The sequence below is a fragment of the Nipponia nippon genome, unplaced genomic scaffold (assembly GCF_047370975.1).
Source record: "Nipponia nippon isolate SJK-2023a ecotype South Korea unplaced genomic scaffold, ASM4737097v1 scaffold_9, whole genome shotgun sequence".
NCBI classification, from domain to species: Eukaryota; Metazoa; Chordata; class Aves; order Pelecaniformes; family Threskiornithidae; genus Nipponia; species Nipponia nippon.
In genome coordinates this window covers 9,282,593-9,302,119 of record NW_028262413.1, presented here as the reverse complement: position 1 = coordinate 9,302,119, position 19,527 = coordinate 9,282,593, and the positions used below count along the sequence as shown (strand labels likewise).

The window sequence follows — 19,527 nt, the reverse complement described above, 5'->3', positions numbered from 1 at the left end:
TTTGCCATCTCCATCTGCTTACCTGGCAGAGTGTGGGAACTGTCTCAGGCGCTGCATCCCCAGAGGACACAGAAGATGGGGAGCAGTGGAAGTGGTAGCAATACTTGCTCCTTGGGAAAAGCTCTCTCAGATGTCAGAGCAAGTTTGCGTAAAGAGACCCAAATGTGAAAAGTCATTTCAGCAACTTTAAGATTTAGTGTTCAATTTGGGAATTAAGCTTTATTACCATTTTTTATTATTGTATTATGTTTATTATGATCTTCCTTATAGCTTTTATTCTTCTCTCTTCTTTCTTGTGCTGAAGTAAGTACACCAGAGTGTCTCTGGACAGGAATATTGTTAAAAAGTAATAAGCACCTGACAGGATCTTGCCTGAGCAGTATAACAGGATGGCTGAAATTTGGAAAATTAATTATAGCCAGTCTTTCCCAAAGGGAAGCTAGAAACTCAGGTGGTAGTGGTAGCATTAAAACAAGAAAGAAGCAAGCAACAACAATAGAACGGGACAGATGAGACCCCAAAAAGTAGATTTCCTTACAGTTGGATTAGCTAGAGGTAGGTAAAAAGAACCCAAACCAACCCAAACTTGACCCTCTCAGGGCTTGTAAGGGGAACCCCATGTTTTGGAAGACAAGCTCTGAGCTGCAGATATGCAGTTTGGGAGAGGTTATCTAGAACCCTTACAGGACAGTTGAGCATTTGTGGTTTTGCATCAACACTAATGAGGAAACTGGAGTAGGAATGGCATGTAGGTGTTCTCGGTTTTGTTGATGTCTTTATAGTTCTTGTGCTATCCAAAATGAAGTATAATTGCTGTCAGAAAATGTCTATAATATCCGCCTTGTTTTCCTCAACTTCCATGTTACAAAAGCTAAGTTACAAAGCAGAGTGGGGGAGAAACCTCCCTTTGGGAAAGGAAGTCCAGAGGAGTCTTACAGGGAAGTACATCATTAGATTGGCCTCTGTGTCTTTGTAGAGGTGGAGTTTGGAGCTGGTTGCAGATTCACATGCCCCATCTAGCTCTTTCAGGACTTTGGGAAGGGGGATGTGCTCAAAGAGTTCTGCTCATCAAGCACAGCTTAATGACTTTAGGCAAAGAAGGGTGACTAGCAAAGTTCTTGAAATTAATTAATAGCTGCCTAACCACACTGGGCTGGGGTCCTCCTGTGCGTACTGAAGGACAGAAGAGTCTCATTAACGCCTGCTGCCTTTGTGGAAATGGCTCTCGTGTGTTTATAAACTCAGTGTTTATGCTCACGTTTGGGTCAGTAAGGAGACAGTGCTTCTGCAAGACATTGATTTGGCATGTCCTCAGTTTGTCTTCATTGCACTGCTCCCATGACACTGAGTTGCTTCCACCTATTTCGCAATGTGCACTAAGCTCATTACAAGAGAGATCAGTGCATTTGCCAGTGATGCTTTACTGCTGCTGCAGTACTTCTGGTGCTGCCGGGGTTTGGCGTCAGCCCTTCTCCTGTCATCAGTTGCCTAACACTGGGGTAAAAATACAGAAATGTAATACTGAATCAGGTTCTGCATTTTTAAAAGAGGTGCAGACGCTAATTAATGTTCACAGAGCCCCTGCAGATAGAGAAGCTGAGCTGCTGAAAGTTGCATGGTGAGACAGAAATGTGATGAGGATTTTGTGTGCGACCTCCTCCCTTTCATTCCCATGTTCTCATTCTGTAGTGTAGGATGCCTTGCCGAAGTACTCCTGAGTACTCTCTGATAGAAAATCTTTTGTGCATAAACAGGCAGGAGTGAGGCCTATTACCATGCAGTCTTACATTGTCTCTTCTTTACAGTAGTTTTATTTTTGATAAGCTACAGCACATTTTAACGTAATTATTAACACGCCTAATTTGCAATCATGCAGTCATATCAATAGTAATGGAAAGTTGTTCACAGGTAATAAATTAGCATGCCATGTAACTAGCAGAACTATGGTTCTCAGTATATTGTTTCATGATCAAGAATTCAGTATTTAAATATACACAGCAGTGGGCTGAGAACAATCTGTTCATTTTTGCTGCAAGCAGTACCAGTGGACCAGAGTAATCATAGGTCCCCAAAGCAGGACTGATTTTATTGATTTTAAATAGGCCTTCATTATAGAACTGAGCCTATTACAATTGCAAGGAGTATCATTGCCATTTGTATCCACAGCGCTGACTGAAGGGAAGGAGATGTATTGTGGAATGCAATGTAGAGGATGCTTGTCCCTCGGAGCATTATATTCTGTTCTGCCGGAACATCTGAATTTATTTAAAAGAAAAGTACTTAAGGCTTTTTGCCTGTGTGGTTAGATTTAATTTTTTGAGAAATGTGGTTAGACCCAACTACAGTTGTGAAATTTTAAACTCTGAGGACTTTTCTGAGGAGTAAAGGTCTTGTCTATTTATTGGCATCTGACTTACGGACAAGCTGTATTTTGCTCCATTTTTTTAAAGGGCTCTTTGGAAATGTTCATGTGTCTCTTCTTCTGTAGATTAATGTAAAAAAGACTTATATAAGATCCAGAGAATAAACTGTTAAGTCTGAGATATTAATGTATTCAAGTTATAATTAGTTAAGAACACATGCTGTTACCAGAAATGCGTCATTAATCTGCATAGAGCAGTTTGCGGCTATTTGCTGCTAAATTAGTGACACTTAAAAGCAGTCTTTTTTTGTATTGTTTTGAATAATAAAGAAAACTTTAAATCTGTGACAGAAAAAAGAACTATGCACACTTAAGCAGTCTGTTTTGTTATTTTGGTTTGTTTGGTTTTGGGGTTTGTTTTTTGTTTGTTTTTGGTTTTTTGTTTGCTTTTTTTTTTAAATCTACACAAAGGCTTGTCAGTCAGTGGACATAAACAGGAGTTCACTGAAGCCTTAATTACCAAATGCAGTGCTGTTGGAAATGTTGCACTCTATGGTGGTGTAAAGACATGTTGCTTTTGCTAGGTTCTCTTCAAATCCAGTATTTATAACCTGCTTGAACATTTTTCTGCTGTTACTACAGCAGTTTGGAAGGGTGCTAATGGAAATTAATTACAGCTTTTTGTTTTTAATGCCTTTAATATTGACTTTGCATTTGCTTTTTAGATTTTTTTTTTAAATTTATTTACATTAGAGCCTACAAGTGAAGGTGAATTACTTCATATATTCCAGCTAAAAACACATTTTTGTTTTGGGGTAGTCTTTTATAACATAATTTGGGAATTCAGGCAGGAGACAGCATAAAAACTTTGTGTGAGCATTTCTAGAAATTGGCTCTTTAAATAAAATGGTGACGTTAAGTAGTGAATCAACTTGGTAAGTACTGAATGATCAAGCCTAGTTACTGTAAAATAAGATCTGGCTGGTTTACTTCATTTTACAAAGCTTGGGCGAATAACTGTTGAATTAAATTGCTTCCTCTCGGTTTCCCCCAGGGCAAGAAGAGCCTGCTGTACTGTGCTCTGCTGAGCTGCTATATTGATTAGTTCTTCAGGTCTAATCTTTACATGGTTATGCTTACTTTCTAGTGTGTTTGTTTATGGTTTTGATAGTTGTTTTTGTGAAGTTATTGTATTGCCTTGATAGTCCTCTAGTGGATTATAAAAATGTACCCATTAATTCCTTTCTCTAACTTCATTTGTTGTAGCCAAATGAAGATAACCGGCACTCATGTAGCGTGCTGGTTAGGAGTGAGGGTAATGATCACTCACAAAATTGATATCACATATCACTGACAATCAAAACTTACATTCTCGGGATGGTTTGCACCCAAAACCCATCTAATTAAATGTTTGCAGCATCTATTAACAATACTATATTAGATTCTTTATCACAGCAGCTATTGTGACTTTAGAGTTTGCTGATGCAGGTTGGAAAGTGATTTATAGTTTTAATTCATCTTAATAATTTGTGTGCTTAGGAAACACTTGATGTAAAACTTTTTGTTGCATTTAAATTTCCTTGTTATCTGCCTTGCAATGGCATGAATAATAGGGAGCCCAGAACATGAGTATATTGGAATGCATGAAGTATTTTCAAGGAGAGTGCTTTTAAGGTTCAGAATGATGTATGCCAAATGTTACTGAATGGATAAATACGTGGAGGGATTTTGCCTTGAGAAGCTTAGGAATCAAGCATCTCTTGCTACAGTGCCACTGATAGCTGTATTGAAAATGTGTTTCTGTCTTAATACAGGAAATAGAATATTTATTTCATAATATTTATTTTATCCTAAAATCCAACTTACCGTTTCCTTTTAAATTCCTAAACTTCTGTTTATCATCTGTAAAATATTTTAATGTAATACGAGCCTAGAAAACCTGTGTTTGTTTGAATGAAAGTATCCATATCCTCTGTGCCACTTAAACAGTAAATCTGTCAATTTAATGACAAATTCTCATGTTTTCTTGCATACTGGCGTAGAATGTTGTGATTCAAGGTGTGACCTAATCCAAACATCACTGAAATCAGTGTGTTCCACGGACTTCAGAGGGAATTGACTCAATCACAAAAGGATAACAAAGTTAGCCTTTTCTAGGCACCGCTTAATGATATCTTAGTATTAGGATCTCAGACTTTGCAAAATTCCTGGCAGTATTATGGTAAGTAATTCAGTATTAATAAACATCTTACAGGCACCTGGCAGGTCTTTAGGATTCAAGAAGCTGCTATGATCATGGAGCTGCAGAGATCATGAGTGCTGTTTTTGGTGGTTGTTTTTTTTTTCTTTGCACCTTTCCTTCCCCCCCCGCCCATTTTACTCTGTAAGGATGTCAGGATTGCTTCTGTTTGGAACGTAGGTGTTCGTACAATTACTTTTGTCACTGTGTCTTGCTGCACTTTCTTGTTACTAAGATACTGTTACACTCACATTGCCAAAGATGCAAGTGATGCATCACAAACAGATGAACATGTTTTCACAGCTACTGCCCTTGCTCTACAGTTACCTGCCCTTTGGAGATGGGGATTTCTTCTTTTAGGGCCACATCCATAGCTTTGCTTACATGTTTTCAGAGCAAGGAATGGAATTTATTTTCCTTGACGAGCATTTGTTTGTTGTACATTCAAGACAAAATGCGATCTGATTCATGATTTAAAAACAGTGCCAGAGTGTAAGCTGTCAAAACTGTATGCTGGTTATATGTTGGGGTTTTTTTTTTGTGTAGGTCATGTAACACTAATAGCACGGTTTTGATCTAAATAATGACATATTTATTCAGCTAGTAAGTAGTGTGTATTTATCCTTTAACTTCCTTGAACAATTCTTTTTTGCAAGATTGCTTTGTAAAAATGCTGAATTGACTCCTGTTTTATTGCTTGCTAGTTATGAGCAACTTCTCATTGTTTTTAAAGAGTCTAACCTCGAAATGCTTTTTAACCTTACACTAACAAGGTCAATAAATGACACATGATAGAATAACAATGTGTTTTTGTTTTATAGAGGCAAAGGAAATTGTTCTGAAGGCACAGATTCTGGCTGGAGGGAGAGGAAAAGGTATTTTCAATAGTGGATTGAAAGGAGGAGTTCATCTAACTAAAGAGTAAGTCTTTAAAATTGAAAAAGCATAAATTGCTTCTGTTATAATATTTAAGCTGTTTACAATAGCTATGTGGCTGTTTCTTTTAATATTTTTCAATAAATTAACCTTTTTCCTTTGTTCGTAGCCCTAAGATTGTTGAACAGCTTGCTAAACAGATGATTGGGTACAATCTGTCAACAAAGCAAACTCCAAAGGATGGTGTGACAGTTAAAAAGGTAAGATTTTTGCCTCTTGAAGGTTGAGAACTGTGTTCAGCTGCAATTTTGCATTAATATGCTGGAGTGTATGACATAGATTTATTTTTTCCATTCCTTCTCCAATGCCTGATTGACTGCAACTAGTTGATGAAAGAAAAAAAAAAGTTACTTTTTCTTTCTTTGTGTGTATGTATTTTGTCTAACAGTTTCAGCATACCTAGTGATGGAAAAATAAAATCATTTCTGCTACCTGTTTTGAAAGGAATCCTTTGTCATAGGTTCATCCTTCGACAGATACGTGCTAAATACCAGCATAACTGTATGTAGCATTAACCATACATAGCATTAACTGTACATGCTTATTTGCGTTCTGCTTAGAGAAGTGATATATACATGATTACCTGTAGTACTAATATTATCCATATTTCATTCACACTCAGGTTTGGGCAACTGTTATTAAAGATAGTGACAGATGACTTTGCATGAGAGTGATCTCAATTTAAAAGAAAACAGTGTCTAAAAGTAGATTCTTCCTAACTTACTGCAGTTACAGAGTAAAATGTGGTCATGTTAGTGGTTCAGCTAATATGTGGTAATTCATTTGCCTGTGATGGTACATACTGCAAGGTGCCAAGATTTACTTCAGCATAAATGTATTGCTCTGTATTGGCCTAAATAAGAGAAGCATAGATAGCCCTTCAGCAAGATTCTCCTTTACCTTAGTAAAATTCTGTAAGTCAGCAAATCCTAGCAATTGCCTATCTACTATATGTATTTTTATTTCTTGTTTTGTTTTACTGAGCAAGGATCTTCATATAGGTATGCAGTCAAGAGCCACAGCGTATTTGGTGCCCGGAGATAATTTGGCATGAGCCGAAAAGAACTGCAGTTCACTTTTAATATATTGTGAACAGCTTGGTATATTAGCATAGAAGGGGAGAACCTGTATGGAAAGATACTGTCTAATGAGGGCTGGAGGAAGGTGCTCAGGTGGTTCTTCTCTTGGGGAGCAAGAAGAGCAGATTACCATCACTCCTCATAGTTGTTAAAAAGAAATACTAGATATTAAAAAGAAGGAACAGTATTACCATTAAGGCATGTCTGTCAGAGATTGTGATAATACTAAGGATATAAAAAAGGATATACGTTTCCCATATTAAGGCACTCTGAGAAATTTGTATGGTAAAAGCAGCTTTCTTTTATAAATTCTTTGGTTTTATTCTTTTGCCCTAGTTGACCTACTTTGAATACAACAATACAGGAAATTTCACTCTTTTGTCTGAGTGCAAGTCTGTTCATTCATTTGTGTATTCAGTTCTGAAAAAGAAACTTCTAATTTTCATCAAAATTGGTAGACATGAAAGAAAGGTATGGATGTTGGGTTTTTTTGAAAAAGATTATTTGAAGGATTTATATCAAGATGACTTTTGTACCATGTATAGAGTAGCTATAGAAGATTTAACTTGTAATTGCTTTACTCCCCATCCACATGTTGCTTGTATGAATAAACAATGGTCAAGAGTAAGCAGGTAGGGCATAGGTGAAGTTTAAGGTAAAGTTTGCACTACTGAACTTCAGATATTTATTTTGGTGGTACAGGAAAGTATATAGCCTTGATAGACTGTGCATTTTTCCTTTGCTATAGAGTTACATGGAAACTCTTCAGGACACAGCTTGCAAATATTTTAATATGGATGCATGATAAACTAGTGTAGTGCTTTTCAGTGAGAGAAGCTGATCATCTGTTGTCATAGACTTCATTCTGATTATAGAGTTGGCTTTTAAAAGCCCTAGGCCAATTCATATCTTCATCACATACATATATAACATGGTAATCCTATGTTTTATGATATTTTTGGTGTTGAGATCTTTATTCTTGGTAATTTATGGTAAAAGCATACACCCTATTTTAAATTAAGTAATTATATAACAGTTTGGCCAATGGTATGCTAATGTTTTCCCCATTGCTGGTTAGCTTGTGAAGAAAGCATGTTTAAAATGCTGCATCTAGGTTATCAAAGACCATCTCCCAGAAAAATTAATGTATTTTAAAAGCATTTATCTTTTCCAAAGTTAGCTCACTCTAGGGTCTTCAATGTAGTTAAAGGAGTTGAGGCATTCAGGTGTGCAGTATCAAGACTACAATGTCAAACACTGAAATTTCAATTAAGGAGCAAACTACAGTAATATGATTAGAACTATGAGTTTAGCTATGTCTAAAATGTCATTTAATGCAGTGGGTAGTTAAATGCACAGAAAATGCTGGACAGACTCTTTGAGCTCGCTAAGAGCGGTGGAGAAGTAGAGAGTTAATAGCAGGCATTTTTGTTCTGTTTCAAGGCATATGCTCCTTCTGTATGTGTATGTAAGAATACGTGCGTGTACATGTACTTAAAGAAAATTGCAGTTCACCAAGAAAAGAAAAGGCATGTTTTTAGGTTTTGTGAGTTTTAAACTTTTTGGTGTTCTAGAAAGTTTGAGTGAACTCGTGTTTTAAAAAAAATAGATAATAAACATCTTTCAGAAGGAGAATAGTTAAGTCACTTTCTGCAAGGCAAACAATGAGCTAGTGTCAAGTCAGGGAGTGGAAGTCACGTACCTTTTACATGTATTTGTAAGGAAGGAATAAAATATAGAAATTTTCTACAGTTAGAATAATTATGGAGAAGAAAATGGAGTTTTCAGCTTTCTTTCTCAGCTTGTACACCTGCTACAGAATTACAGCATGTTTGTGCTTCTTTAGATTGATGTTTCTTAAATAAATAGCAGTCTCCTGAGTTCCCTTTTAACTTGGAAGCTATTTTGTGAGTTTACATAAAATCCTCTTACGGCATCTCAGAATTTGGAGAGCCTGGTTATCTGAGAAGACAGTCTTCTCTTATCATGACAACCTGAGAATTTGCTACCTGTGTTTTCTCTCCAAGCAATAACAGAATTAACATTTTGAATATTTGATTCAGTATAAAAGAGCTGTTATAGTTACCCTCATGAAATTAGATGTGTGACTTAAACTTTTAGGTAGTGATTTGTTTTTTTAAGAAGGAAAGCTTGAAGTTATCAGGAAGTTTTAAAGAAAACTGATTTTTCCCCAGGGCGTTTTAAATATAAACCTTATGTGGTAAACAGATAACGATCCTTCACATTCTTTATCATGAGAAAAACAGACAAAATGTGAAGACAAGTCAACAGTCTGTAAATTCAATTTCACTACTCTTAACTGTTCACTAGTGTGTTTGCATTATATTTGTCATGTAAATGATCAGTAGGCTTTAACAAGTACTATTTAAAGACGTTGAACACCAATTTCCGTGGCTTTGCTCTGCATCAAACAGGGAGGATGGTGAGGGAAAGTAACTGGTTTTTTTGGGAGAAATGAGAGATGTTGCGCTGTCTGACAATTTTTACTTTACAGTAAGCTTGCCTACTACAAAGTAGATAGACTCTCAATAGTTTTGTGAATTAAGGCAGAGAAGTATTTGACGATGTTGACATGGTTTAATTAGCAATAGTGAGGACAGTCACTCGGGTTAGAAGTAGCAGTTGAAAAGATACCTGATTTAATAATGTAAGCTCCATCTGCTGTGCTTGCAAATGTATTCCTCAAGACTCATTGAGTGGATTCCCATACTAAGTCTGGCCCTGATCCTGAGCACTCTGGAAACTGCCTGAAGAACTCAGACAAGATCCAGTAGGACCAGCTGGTTTTATTTGACCTATGTTTAAAGCAGTTGACTCATGTTTTTCACATAGACTGATGCAGGGTATGTAAGAAGGTGAAAACATGCATGCAGGTAAAAAGACTAATAGTAGCAAATCAAGGATGCTTTCCATAACTTTGCTTGTTAATTTGACAAATCTTGGCAGGTAGCCGACAAGTTATGTTTCTAAAGTTGGCTTTTAGCATCCCTTCATAGTAGCCTAAAATAGGCAGATGCTTTGAAGTAGTACAGTAGTTTTCTACATTCTTAGTTGTCTTGCTCACGCTAGTTTTCTTTAGTTTGCTTTTGAAGAGCCGTTTATTTGAACTATTCCTTTACATCACCCGATGTTCTATGAATAAAGCAAGATAAAAGTAGAAGGAAAAAAATTACTATAAAGAACACTTGTTCCAAGTAAAAAAAAAAACATAAAGAAATAGCATCTTTCCTTCCATTCTGAGCACAGAGGGCTTTATTTAATTTCTTGTCTCTTACTTTTTTTTCTGTTCTGTTAAGATGTACAGCCTGGCAGAAAGTAAGTACATTCTTTCTTATGTACTCTGGAGTAGAATGTCAAAAAAGTGACTTGGGTGAAAGTATAGTGCATCTTTCTTGTTTATAGTCCTTGAACTATGAAAACCCCAGGAATACTTATTTGACAGAACACATCTTGCTGGGTAGGCAGAGTTTTAAGACTGCAGGTGTATACATGCCTCTTGGATTTAAGGAGTTTGCGCTGCTGACTGATAGAATAAATTTCACCTTATGTTTCATTCGGAGTGATCATCTTTGTCTACAATTATTGTTCAAAACTGTCACTTTATAAACAGGCCACTTAATCTTTTTTAATGATATTAATCTTAGGGAAGTGATTTTCCTGATTTCTACTACTTTCAATGGAAGACAGGACATAGTAGCTCTGCCAAGGAAGAGTGTAGTTGATTGTCAGAAGGAGAAGCTATAGTGCTAATTAAATTGCAGAGGTGGCTGCTCAACTTCCAGGTAGAAAAGCAAAACTGTAGTGCAGAGCAGAACTACAGTCTCTGCACCTGCGATTGTGGTACCTGTTATGATCATAAGGAACAATTAGTAATGACCATGTGTAATTTTCTTGATTTTTTTTTTTTTTTTAAGGTGAAGAATATTTGGGGGAACTTAGTATTCTTGCATCAAAACATAGTTTTGTGAGTCCTTTGCCAAGTGTAAAACTACTTAATCTCTGAAATTGCTTTAATAGCTATTGTTAAACTATTGCAAAAACTGACAGTTCAGATGAGAAGAGGAAAGTATAGTTATTGTAATACTGCAATGGAAAAGACTTTGTTGGCTTTCGAATATTTTTGGGAGGAGAGAAAAAATTGTAACAAAGGATTTATATGGGCCATTTTCCCCCCAATTTTAATGTGAGTTCTTGTAGATTCCTATCATGTAGAATTTGAATCATCTTTTTTGTTACGTGCTGAGGTATCTGTCAGATATTGGTACGAAAGGGCTCTATAGTTTATAGTCATAAATACAAACGAGTAGCTCTTTGGAAAAGTAAATTTTTATGTTTTTAGAATGTGTCAGTATCTGAAGGTTACTCATCTGCTTGTCTCTCTAAACTGAAAGTAAAAAGCTGGATAGCAGAACTATCTGTAAACCCATTTCTTTAGGAAATACTTAGGCAGGGCAGGAATTCAGTGCTGAGATTGTAAGTGTAGGATGGCCTTCTGTCAGAACAAGGGAGAGAACTTAAGCCTGAGGCTTTACTGGTAAAGAACAGCACTACAGATGCAATGCATCAGAAAGCCAATGTACCCTCTCTTACATCTATGTGATTTGCAAGACTGTAGTCCCTTGTGACTCAAGTTTTTTTGGGGGCAGCATGTTAAAGTGCTTGTTGGGAATAAAAAGGTAATATGGAGGTCCCCTTTATGGACACAACAGCAGCTCCAATTCTCTTCTTGGGGGACAAAAAAACAAAAAAAAACCAAAAAAACCCCAAAAAACCCCAAACAATTAGGTGCTCCTGGTTTACACTGCTTGTTACATATCCCAGTGAGAACAGCAGCATCAGGGGAGTCTCTTATTTAGAGAGAGAGGATTTCTTGGGGGAAGAAAATCACGGGGTTGTAATATCTTGTAAAAGCAATGAAACAAACATTTCTTTTCAGGATGGCAAGTATAAAACTGCTGCATTTTAAGGCGATGCAGAAAACATGAGCCACAATGTTATCTGCTTGATCACAGCAGAGGGAAATACTGCCCCTCATTGGTTCTGTTAATTTTTAATTGCCTTTTACACTGCAAAAGATTTTACGACATTCACTACTCTTGACACCTCAAGGAAGCAAAGCTATGTTCAGATTGTCACCAGCAAGATGGACCAGTCAGAACAGTTGCTATTTTTTTCTTCCCTATATTCATTTTTAGGTGATGGTTGCAGAAGCACTGAATATTTCCAGGGAAACATACTTCGCAATTTTGATGGACAGAGCCTGCAATGGACCTGTTATGGTTGGCAGTCCACAGGGTGGTGTTGACATAGAAGAAGTTGCAGTTACTAGCCCAGAACTTATCTTTAAGGTATTAAAATAATATTTTGGACTAAAAATTGTTTGTGTCAGTTATCCAAAAGAATATTTCCCCCCTCCCTTTCTCCTTCCACTTATCCTTCTTCCATGTATGGAAAGACAATAAGACAATAAGAACCATAAAAATTGTGTTTCACCAAATAGGGGATCAGACCTGTCATCTAGTAGATGAATGAAGCATGTTTAACATTGGATTTTGTTAGCATTTGTGTCTCCAGCTCAGTTGAGAAAAAGAGCTTAAATCTGTCTGTTACACGATACGTTAAACTTAATATCTGAAATGTTTAATGAGTGAGTTTCATTTTCAGGAACGTACACATTTTTTTCACGAGTGGGTCAGTGCCAATATGGTTATGGTTTCTGTGGTTGGTTTTTTTTTTCTAATTGACGGAGTTGTTAATTATTTCTTTGTACCTGGATGACTCTTGCATCTGAAATACAACTGTTGTAATTGCTTTCTTAACGATGACTACATTTAAGTATTTTTTTATATTACTGTGGCATGATAATGAGTAGACAAGCTATTCATCTGGGAAAATAATTGATACAATCAAGTATAATTATTCAAAAAATTGTAAAAATATTTAATGTTCATTTTACAATTATATAAACTTCACAGTGTTACTGGGCAGTGGCACCATTGCCTTGAAAATATTCCAGAAGATGTCATAAAAATTAACAGGCTAAATATTCGTCAACGCCATCTGTACAGTAATTAAAAGTGAAAACTTGTGTCACATTGTCTTGTCAGCATGCCACCCTGAAGAATTATATACTTTTTTGGAAGGACTGTTTCATAGTTGGTGTGGTAATTATAACATACCCTATAGGCAGCTGCTATAGCCTCAGTCTGAGAGAACTTTGGCAAACAGCCATGCTTTAATTACTAATTTGCAGATGTATACTAAGTGTTTTCCTTTTGAAGTTATAAATCTCCATTCAGATGGAATATTTAGTTATATTTATGCACATTATTGTTACAGGAGGAAATAGATATTTTTGAAGGTATAAAGGATCATCAGGCATTGCAGATGGCAAAAAATTTGGGATTCAAAGGACCTTTGCAACAGCAGGTAACTTGACTCTCTCAGTTTTTACTGAAGACATTTTAGCACAGCTATACAATAAATGCTTTCCAAATAGACGTGGAAGGCTAAGTGTCCATTAGATCAGGACCATTTTGACATTTTAAATATTAAATTGCACCTATATAATTGTTATCAGGCTTTAGCAATTTGAATAAGGTCCTTATTGTTCCAGAGTCAAAGTCCCTGGTCTTTGAAACAATTGATGCCAACATGCTGTTACACCACGTGTGATTCTTTTGATTTTATTGGAATTCCATTGGAGCTCAGTGAATTAAATGGGTAGAGCATTTTTTTTTTTAATTTTGGCCCTTAATACGGAGAGAAGTAAAAGTGTGTAATTGAAGCCTTTTTTTTCCAAACTTCAACACAAAACCAGAAGTCTACCAGCTTGTTGTCTTTTCAGTATCTTTTTTTTATATATATTGAATTCCATATTGTACACAAATATGCAAGATATTTTGCCTTTGTGAATCATTTTGCGAAGCAGAAAAAGCTTGTTTAAGCTACTTTTGCCTGTTCTTTTTTTCCATAGTATCAAACTGTAATTTTTGTAGAACTCCTTTATTTTTAATTCAGCAGTTTTAATTATTTTCTATCCCAACCATGCAATTAACAAATGCAGAATCATTAAGTTGATTAACACACATTTGAAGATTTAGCTGTATACCTAATGAGGAGAAATGATTATGTAGAACCTTTCAACTCTTGAAGAGTTCTCGTACTTAATAATTAACAGCAATATATGGACTTTTCAACAATACATTTAAATAATACTGCAGTGAATGCATTTCTTTCCTTGTGCTATCAGTTCAAAGGAATTTACTGAAGCATAGGGGCATAGTTTTTATTCAGACAAATCCTAGTATTTACTTGTACATTTGCTATTTCTAGGTTGGGATTTTATGTTTTGCCTCGAAGAGGCTCAGTACTTGTAGATCTTGAGAAAGAGAAATGTTGATGTTAAGCTGCCTGATTCAGAGAGGTGCTGAAAGATGGAGCAGCCCTTATTAAAAGTTAAGCGATTCTGGTCATCTGTTAAAATCACAGCAGTGTACTAGGGCAGCAACAGCTTTTCAAGTTGCCCAGAATCACTGTGGGGTTGCACGGTGGGACTTCCCCCCTAGTGTCACTGTTGATAGCCTTACCCATGTGGTGTTAGGATAGTTTGTCAACAAGAGTGTCAACGCCAAGGAAACTACTGCCTTGGTGGGTGCAGATTTATAACTGATAACTTTTTTTAAAGTCAAACGCACTGAGAATGCTTCAGCTGATGACTTTTGACCAGGGAAGACTTTATAAGCAATTTGTATGCTGCTTCCAAACTGTAACTCTTTCTTTCAAGAGTCTTAGGCGTGTTGGTTCCAAAACTGGACACAGCACTCCAAGTGCAGCCTTGTCAGCACAGAACAGAGGGAGACAGGAACATCCCTCACCATCTTCTTCCTGATGTAGTACAGTATTGGGGTTGAGTCTTTCCAGTCGTAATGTTTTCTTTCTTATGAATGACATTATGGGAGAAAGCTGACGTCTGCTTTTTTATTCTCATTCACTTTGCTTATTAGGAGAGGTCCCAAATGTTTTTGGTTTGTGTACTTCAGTTAACTGATCAGTAATGAAGAACAAATTTGAATGGTTCTTTATTAGTGCACTTCATTTGCAAACTTGTTTCAGCTAATAGGTTGTCAGTATGTAATGAACCAAAGGGATTTTTTTTTATGCACGTTCATGTTGCTGTTGTTTAAGTTGTTCTATTAATGGAAGAATGTTACAAAAACAGAAGACTTGGAAGTTAGTAGTCAGTCACAATACTTTCGGCTACAGAACCAGTCACAGAGACGGTGAGGAACAATAAAGAACAAGCAAGAGTATCTTGTAAAGAGTAAACAAGCATGCTTCTGACATAATTTCTTCAAGAAAACATTTCAGACTGATGTAGGAAGGAGAAACGTATATTTTTTTCTAAAGTTACTAATGCGCACGTACAGTTTTATGGTTTCTGACTTTAGACTGATTAACGTGAATGCAACTTAGATCTCAGCATACTGGCAAATATGTCATTATGAACTGTTAAGCACTTGCCAAATTAAACTTGTCATAGTAATCGTGCTGTTTATTTTGTAGAAAATCTCCAGTTCATGTAGTATTTAAATGCACATTTACTAAATGTTATGCGGTATCATAATGCTACATTATAGCTATTTTAGATACTATATAAATGTGATTAAGAAAACGGAAATAAAAGCAGTAATTATCTGGAGCTAGTGTGCAATTTAATACATTAAAAATAGTCAATAATGGTTTACCTTTGCCTTGAAAACATTAACTTTTATTTTTCTATGTGGTAATTGTAAATCGCTTGATCAAATTTAGGCAGCAGATCAAATTAAGAAGCTGTATAATCTTTTCTTGAAAATTGATGCCACTCAGGTTGAAGTGAATCCCTTTGGTGAAACTCCAGAAGGGCAAGGTAAGAAATTGAAGGAAACAAATGAATGCATTATAATTCTTTATTTATGCAAACTATAAATTAAATTGCATAGAAGGCTGTAGCAGCAGCTTTGTATTAATTTCATTTTGTAATGTAATTTAAGCAACATTCATAAATATTCCCATGGCAGATTTTACATTTCAATACCTTTTGTTATTTCATCCAAATACTGGAAGTATCGGCTTCTACATGTTATGCTTGGTGAGAAACAGCAACATTTTCTGCTCTTCTGCTCTTTGTACAAAGTTGGTGTTTTCTTGATTTTGTTTTGTCTTGGATTTTTTTTGTTAATGTTGCTAGAATTCCTGTGATAGTGCAGAAAGAAATTTGTTATTTTACATTTGTAAACATATAGGTAAGTTAAAATCATAAGTGTGTGACTCTGCAATCTACTACAGCACAGGAGAAATTCCAGCTGGAACAGACACTTAGCTACATCCTTTAGAAAAAAAGGGATCTGCTTCCACCATGAATACAGGACTAAGAAGGTATAGGGTAAATAAAAGGAGCTGGGTTAGCTTTCATATCATTCTAGTAGTTGGTTTTCCAGCTGAAGCCTTCCTTTCATTTGTCATTTTTGTCCAATTAACTTGGACAAAAGAGAAGAGGGACTAAAGATGCCTGTGGTATATTGAAATAGAGTAGGGCTGATCCAAGTGGATCATAGATACCACCTTGCTCTTTCGTTTGATGGCAAACCATTTTTACCCTTGTGTTCATTCCTAATGCTAATATTTTACAGTATTCATGCCCCCTCCCCTTTTTATTTCTTCTCTGTAATTTAAATAGATAAAGGTGAGAAGTTGGGGAGCTCAGGGGGAGCTAGCTGAGACTTCAGTGTCAAAGGCTGCGGTTCACAAGCAGTAGTGACTTTCCTGTAGAACCCCTACCTACAGTATCATTTTGTGACTTGAGAGAAGTCTTTGACATTGGGAAGTGCTGGTGGGTGTTTCTTGACAAACATTGATAAAGAATACTCAAGAAAGACAATTCCAGTTTTTAGCCTACTTTGAGATATACCTACAGATTAAAATGGAAATGGGAAAATGGAAGGAGAAAGCTTTTACCCATTTTAACAGACATTAGGATTGTGGCTGCTTAATTGCAGTTCTGGAAACTTTTGGAAAAAGATCGTTGCTATGTCAGTTAAGACCATGAGCTCCTCTTAGGAGTCAGTACCAATTGAAAGAATTAGCATTTTAAAAATACTTTTTATGTGCCCACAGCTAGTTTGTAAAGTAAACAGCTTTTCACTAAAAATCCATATTTTTGGCTCAGTTGGTCAGGAATTCAAAAGCTGAATTGTGGCTAGAAACTACGTACTCTTTTTCCAATTGTCCAACCTTGTTTTTTCCCTTTTTATTAACAAACCAAATGCAAGAGAATTGGCAGAGACTTGTGCACAGCTTAAAAGGAAAATTCTGCTGGTAATGTACTCTGAAAAAGCTCTGAAAGATGTAAAACAAATCCTGCCCCGCTCCGTTTTATTAACGCATCTTATAAAGTGCTGCTCTTTGTTATAAAATGGGCTCTAGGAAACTAAAATGCCTTATTGTAAGGTGACGTTTTAAAAACAAATACAAAAAGGAATGTCTTGTCTATGTATATGAGTATAAGTAGATGAGTATACTCGTATGCTCTAAGTATATGAGGCTAATTCAGAGACAATGACAATAATGATAAAATGTGTGGTCAATTTTTTTTTTATATAATGAGCTGATTTTAGATTAAACTAAGTTAGAAGAACATATTTATGACCTAACTGTATGCATTCTGCTTTTTGAATCTTTTTTTTACCTGACCTTTTTCAAATTCCTTCTTGGTTGGGTTTTTTTGGTGTTCTTGCCGCCAGAATCCTTTAGCTGTCTCGATAAAGTTTCTCTCATGAGAATAATTTCTACCAAATGCTGTAACTCTTTTTATTTGAGAATCTTTTGCAGCATTGTGCGCTCAGATTTCCAGCTCATTTGAAGTACCATAATAACGTGCACATTCAATCAATAGTTTCTGTATTGTAAACCTCACTCAGCTTAATAAATGTAAGTCAAAATCTTAGCAACAAACTCTGGCTCCATTGGTTCTTATGCAATTTGTGAAATGTGTACTGGGGGCCAGAGACAAAAAGCCCTGCTGTTGACCAGTGTAGTTTTACTGTAGGCTTTATTTTAAATGGAAATGGATGATTTGCCTTCAGAACCCAATAGACTGTTGTTTTTCCCTGCCATTTAAATAGATCCGTAAGCTTCATTAAAACCAGTTGGGAATGAGGTGAGAAGGACGTTTTCATTTTGTGTTGCACAGTGAGGTTAGAGCAGAACAATGAAACAGGGCCTTATAAAATGAATGGTCGGGATTTTTCAAGTACTAGCAGTGTGCAACACATGACACTTTTGACCTTTTGAGGATGAATGAGACCTTTAAAATAGGTGCAACAAAAACTGCTGGAACTTTACTGCGGATTATGATGTTCGCTTCAAAACAAATTCATTGGTATGTTTGTCTCCTATGACTGATATACTTAGCAGGTTTATTTTGTGGGTTCAAGACCACTGATACTACAAAAACAAAATTTCCTTCCTCAAAACTTGTTGAAAAAAATTTTTTAGTAGAATAATTAGCCAAGATACCTTAACACTACAGGGCAGTATGGCAGGTACTCAGTAGTCCTTATACTCAGTCAGATGTCAGAAATTGGGACATCTATGGCAATTGCCTTCTCTGAGGCAGAGAAACGAGTTGAGGTGAGCCCTTTGTGCCAGGACTAGGCTGTTCTGGTATTCACACTTGCTGATTCAAAACTAGCTCAGATGCCTAGTATAGAAGCACTTTACTATTCTGTTATTTTGGCAGAGCAAAGGACAAAATCTCCAGTTTAGTACCTACATCATCTCAGCCATGTAATCCTGCAAGGAAGACCTTTAAGTACGCTGTGGGTATTAGTGAGGGGACACTGTAGATACGTGTATAGACACTAAGAAGGAATTGAGAAGGGCAGAGACAGTGCTGTCAGATAGCAGAATAGGGGCATCATTGAGGTGCTGAGGATGTATTTGTCTGGGTACCAACCCAGAGGGGAAATTGGTAGATAAGTAGGGGCAAGTGAAGAAGAGGACAGTTGGGAATGAGAGGAAACAAAACTGGTGGTCCTAAAAGGTCCTAAAGAACCACGGTGGCTCTAACTTTACATCCTTGCTGGAGTACTATGAGGTGGCATTGTGGAAAAAATGAACTGATTTGGGTAAGTTGCCAACTTAGCTTTTCTGTAATGGCTGTGCATATTTAGTGATCGGGGCTTAATTTGATGGATAGTAGGAGTTTTATGCTGTTTTCTCCAAGTTTTTTCCCCATGTGTTTCACATCCAGGAAGCTGAGGAGCAGAAACAGCGAGGGTTTCAAGCTGTGAAAGCCATCTTACTAGCAGACATACACAGAAGTCTTCCTGTGCTTATTTCTTTTTTGCTAGCAGCTTTTCTGTCTGAAATGTCTTAAAGAATAAAGATAAACAAATGGAAGAACATCCGAGTAGCTTAATGCAGTTATTTCTAATGATAAAATATAAGTCTCTGTATGAAGACGATTATTCCTGTCAAAGTAACAGTTAAGATGGATTTATTTCTTGCTGTTTTGTGTTTTTCACTTGTGTGAATTTCCATAATAAAATACATTGTCGTATGTATTTCCTTTTGTTTAATTTTGTAGCAAATTCTTTGTTAACACTATTGGGTCAGAAGCCCGTAGCTGCCAATTTCTTTGGGGTTTTTTTGGTTTGTTTGCTCTCACTGTAAGCGGTTGAATTGGCAGATGACAGAAATCCTACATTGCTAGCAAAAACAACAGAAATACTCCATGAATATAAGCGTTGGAGCTTTCTTTGATATTTGTTTAGAAGAAAATTTCATTTGTATAATCTATCATGCATGTAACAATGTGCTTTTGATGGTAAAAATGGTTTGATAAA

At 36.3% G+C, this 19,527-nt stretch overlaps 1 protein-coding gene across 1 annotated transcript in view; it reads left to right on the top strand.

Annotated features, from left to right (window-relative positions):
• SUCLG2 (succinate-CoA ligase GDP-forming subunit beta) overlaps window positions 1-19,527 on the top strand; it is a 132,563-nt gene that overhangs the window by 53,430 nt on the left and 59,606 nt on the right. Inside the window, exons 3-7 of the mRNA XM_087744172.1 lie at window positions 5,423-5,522; window positions 5,647-5,737; window positions 11,833-11,985; window positions 12,977-13,066; window positions 15,452-15,548. Coding sequence (XP_087600298.1) covers window positions 5,423-5,522; window positions 5,647-5,737; window positions 11,833-11,985; window positions 12,977-13,066; window positions 15,452-15,548 — 531 coding nt within the window. The remainder of the gene's footprint in view (window positions 1-5,422; window positions 5,523-5,646; window positions 5,738-11,832; window positions 11,986-12,976; window positions 13,067-15,451; window positions 15,549-19,527) is intronic.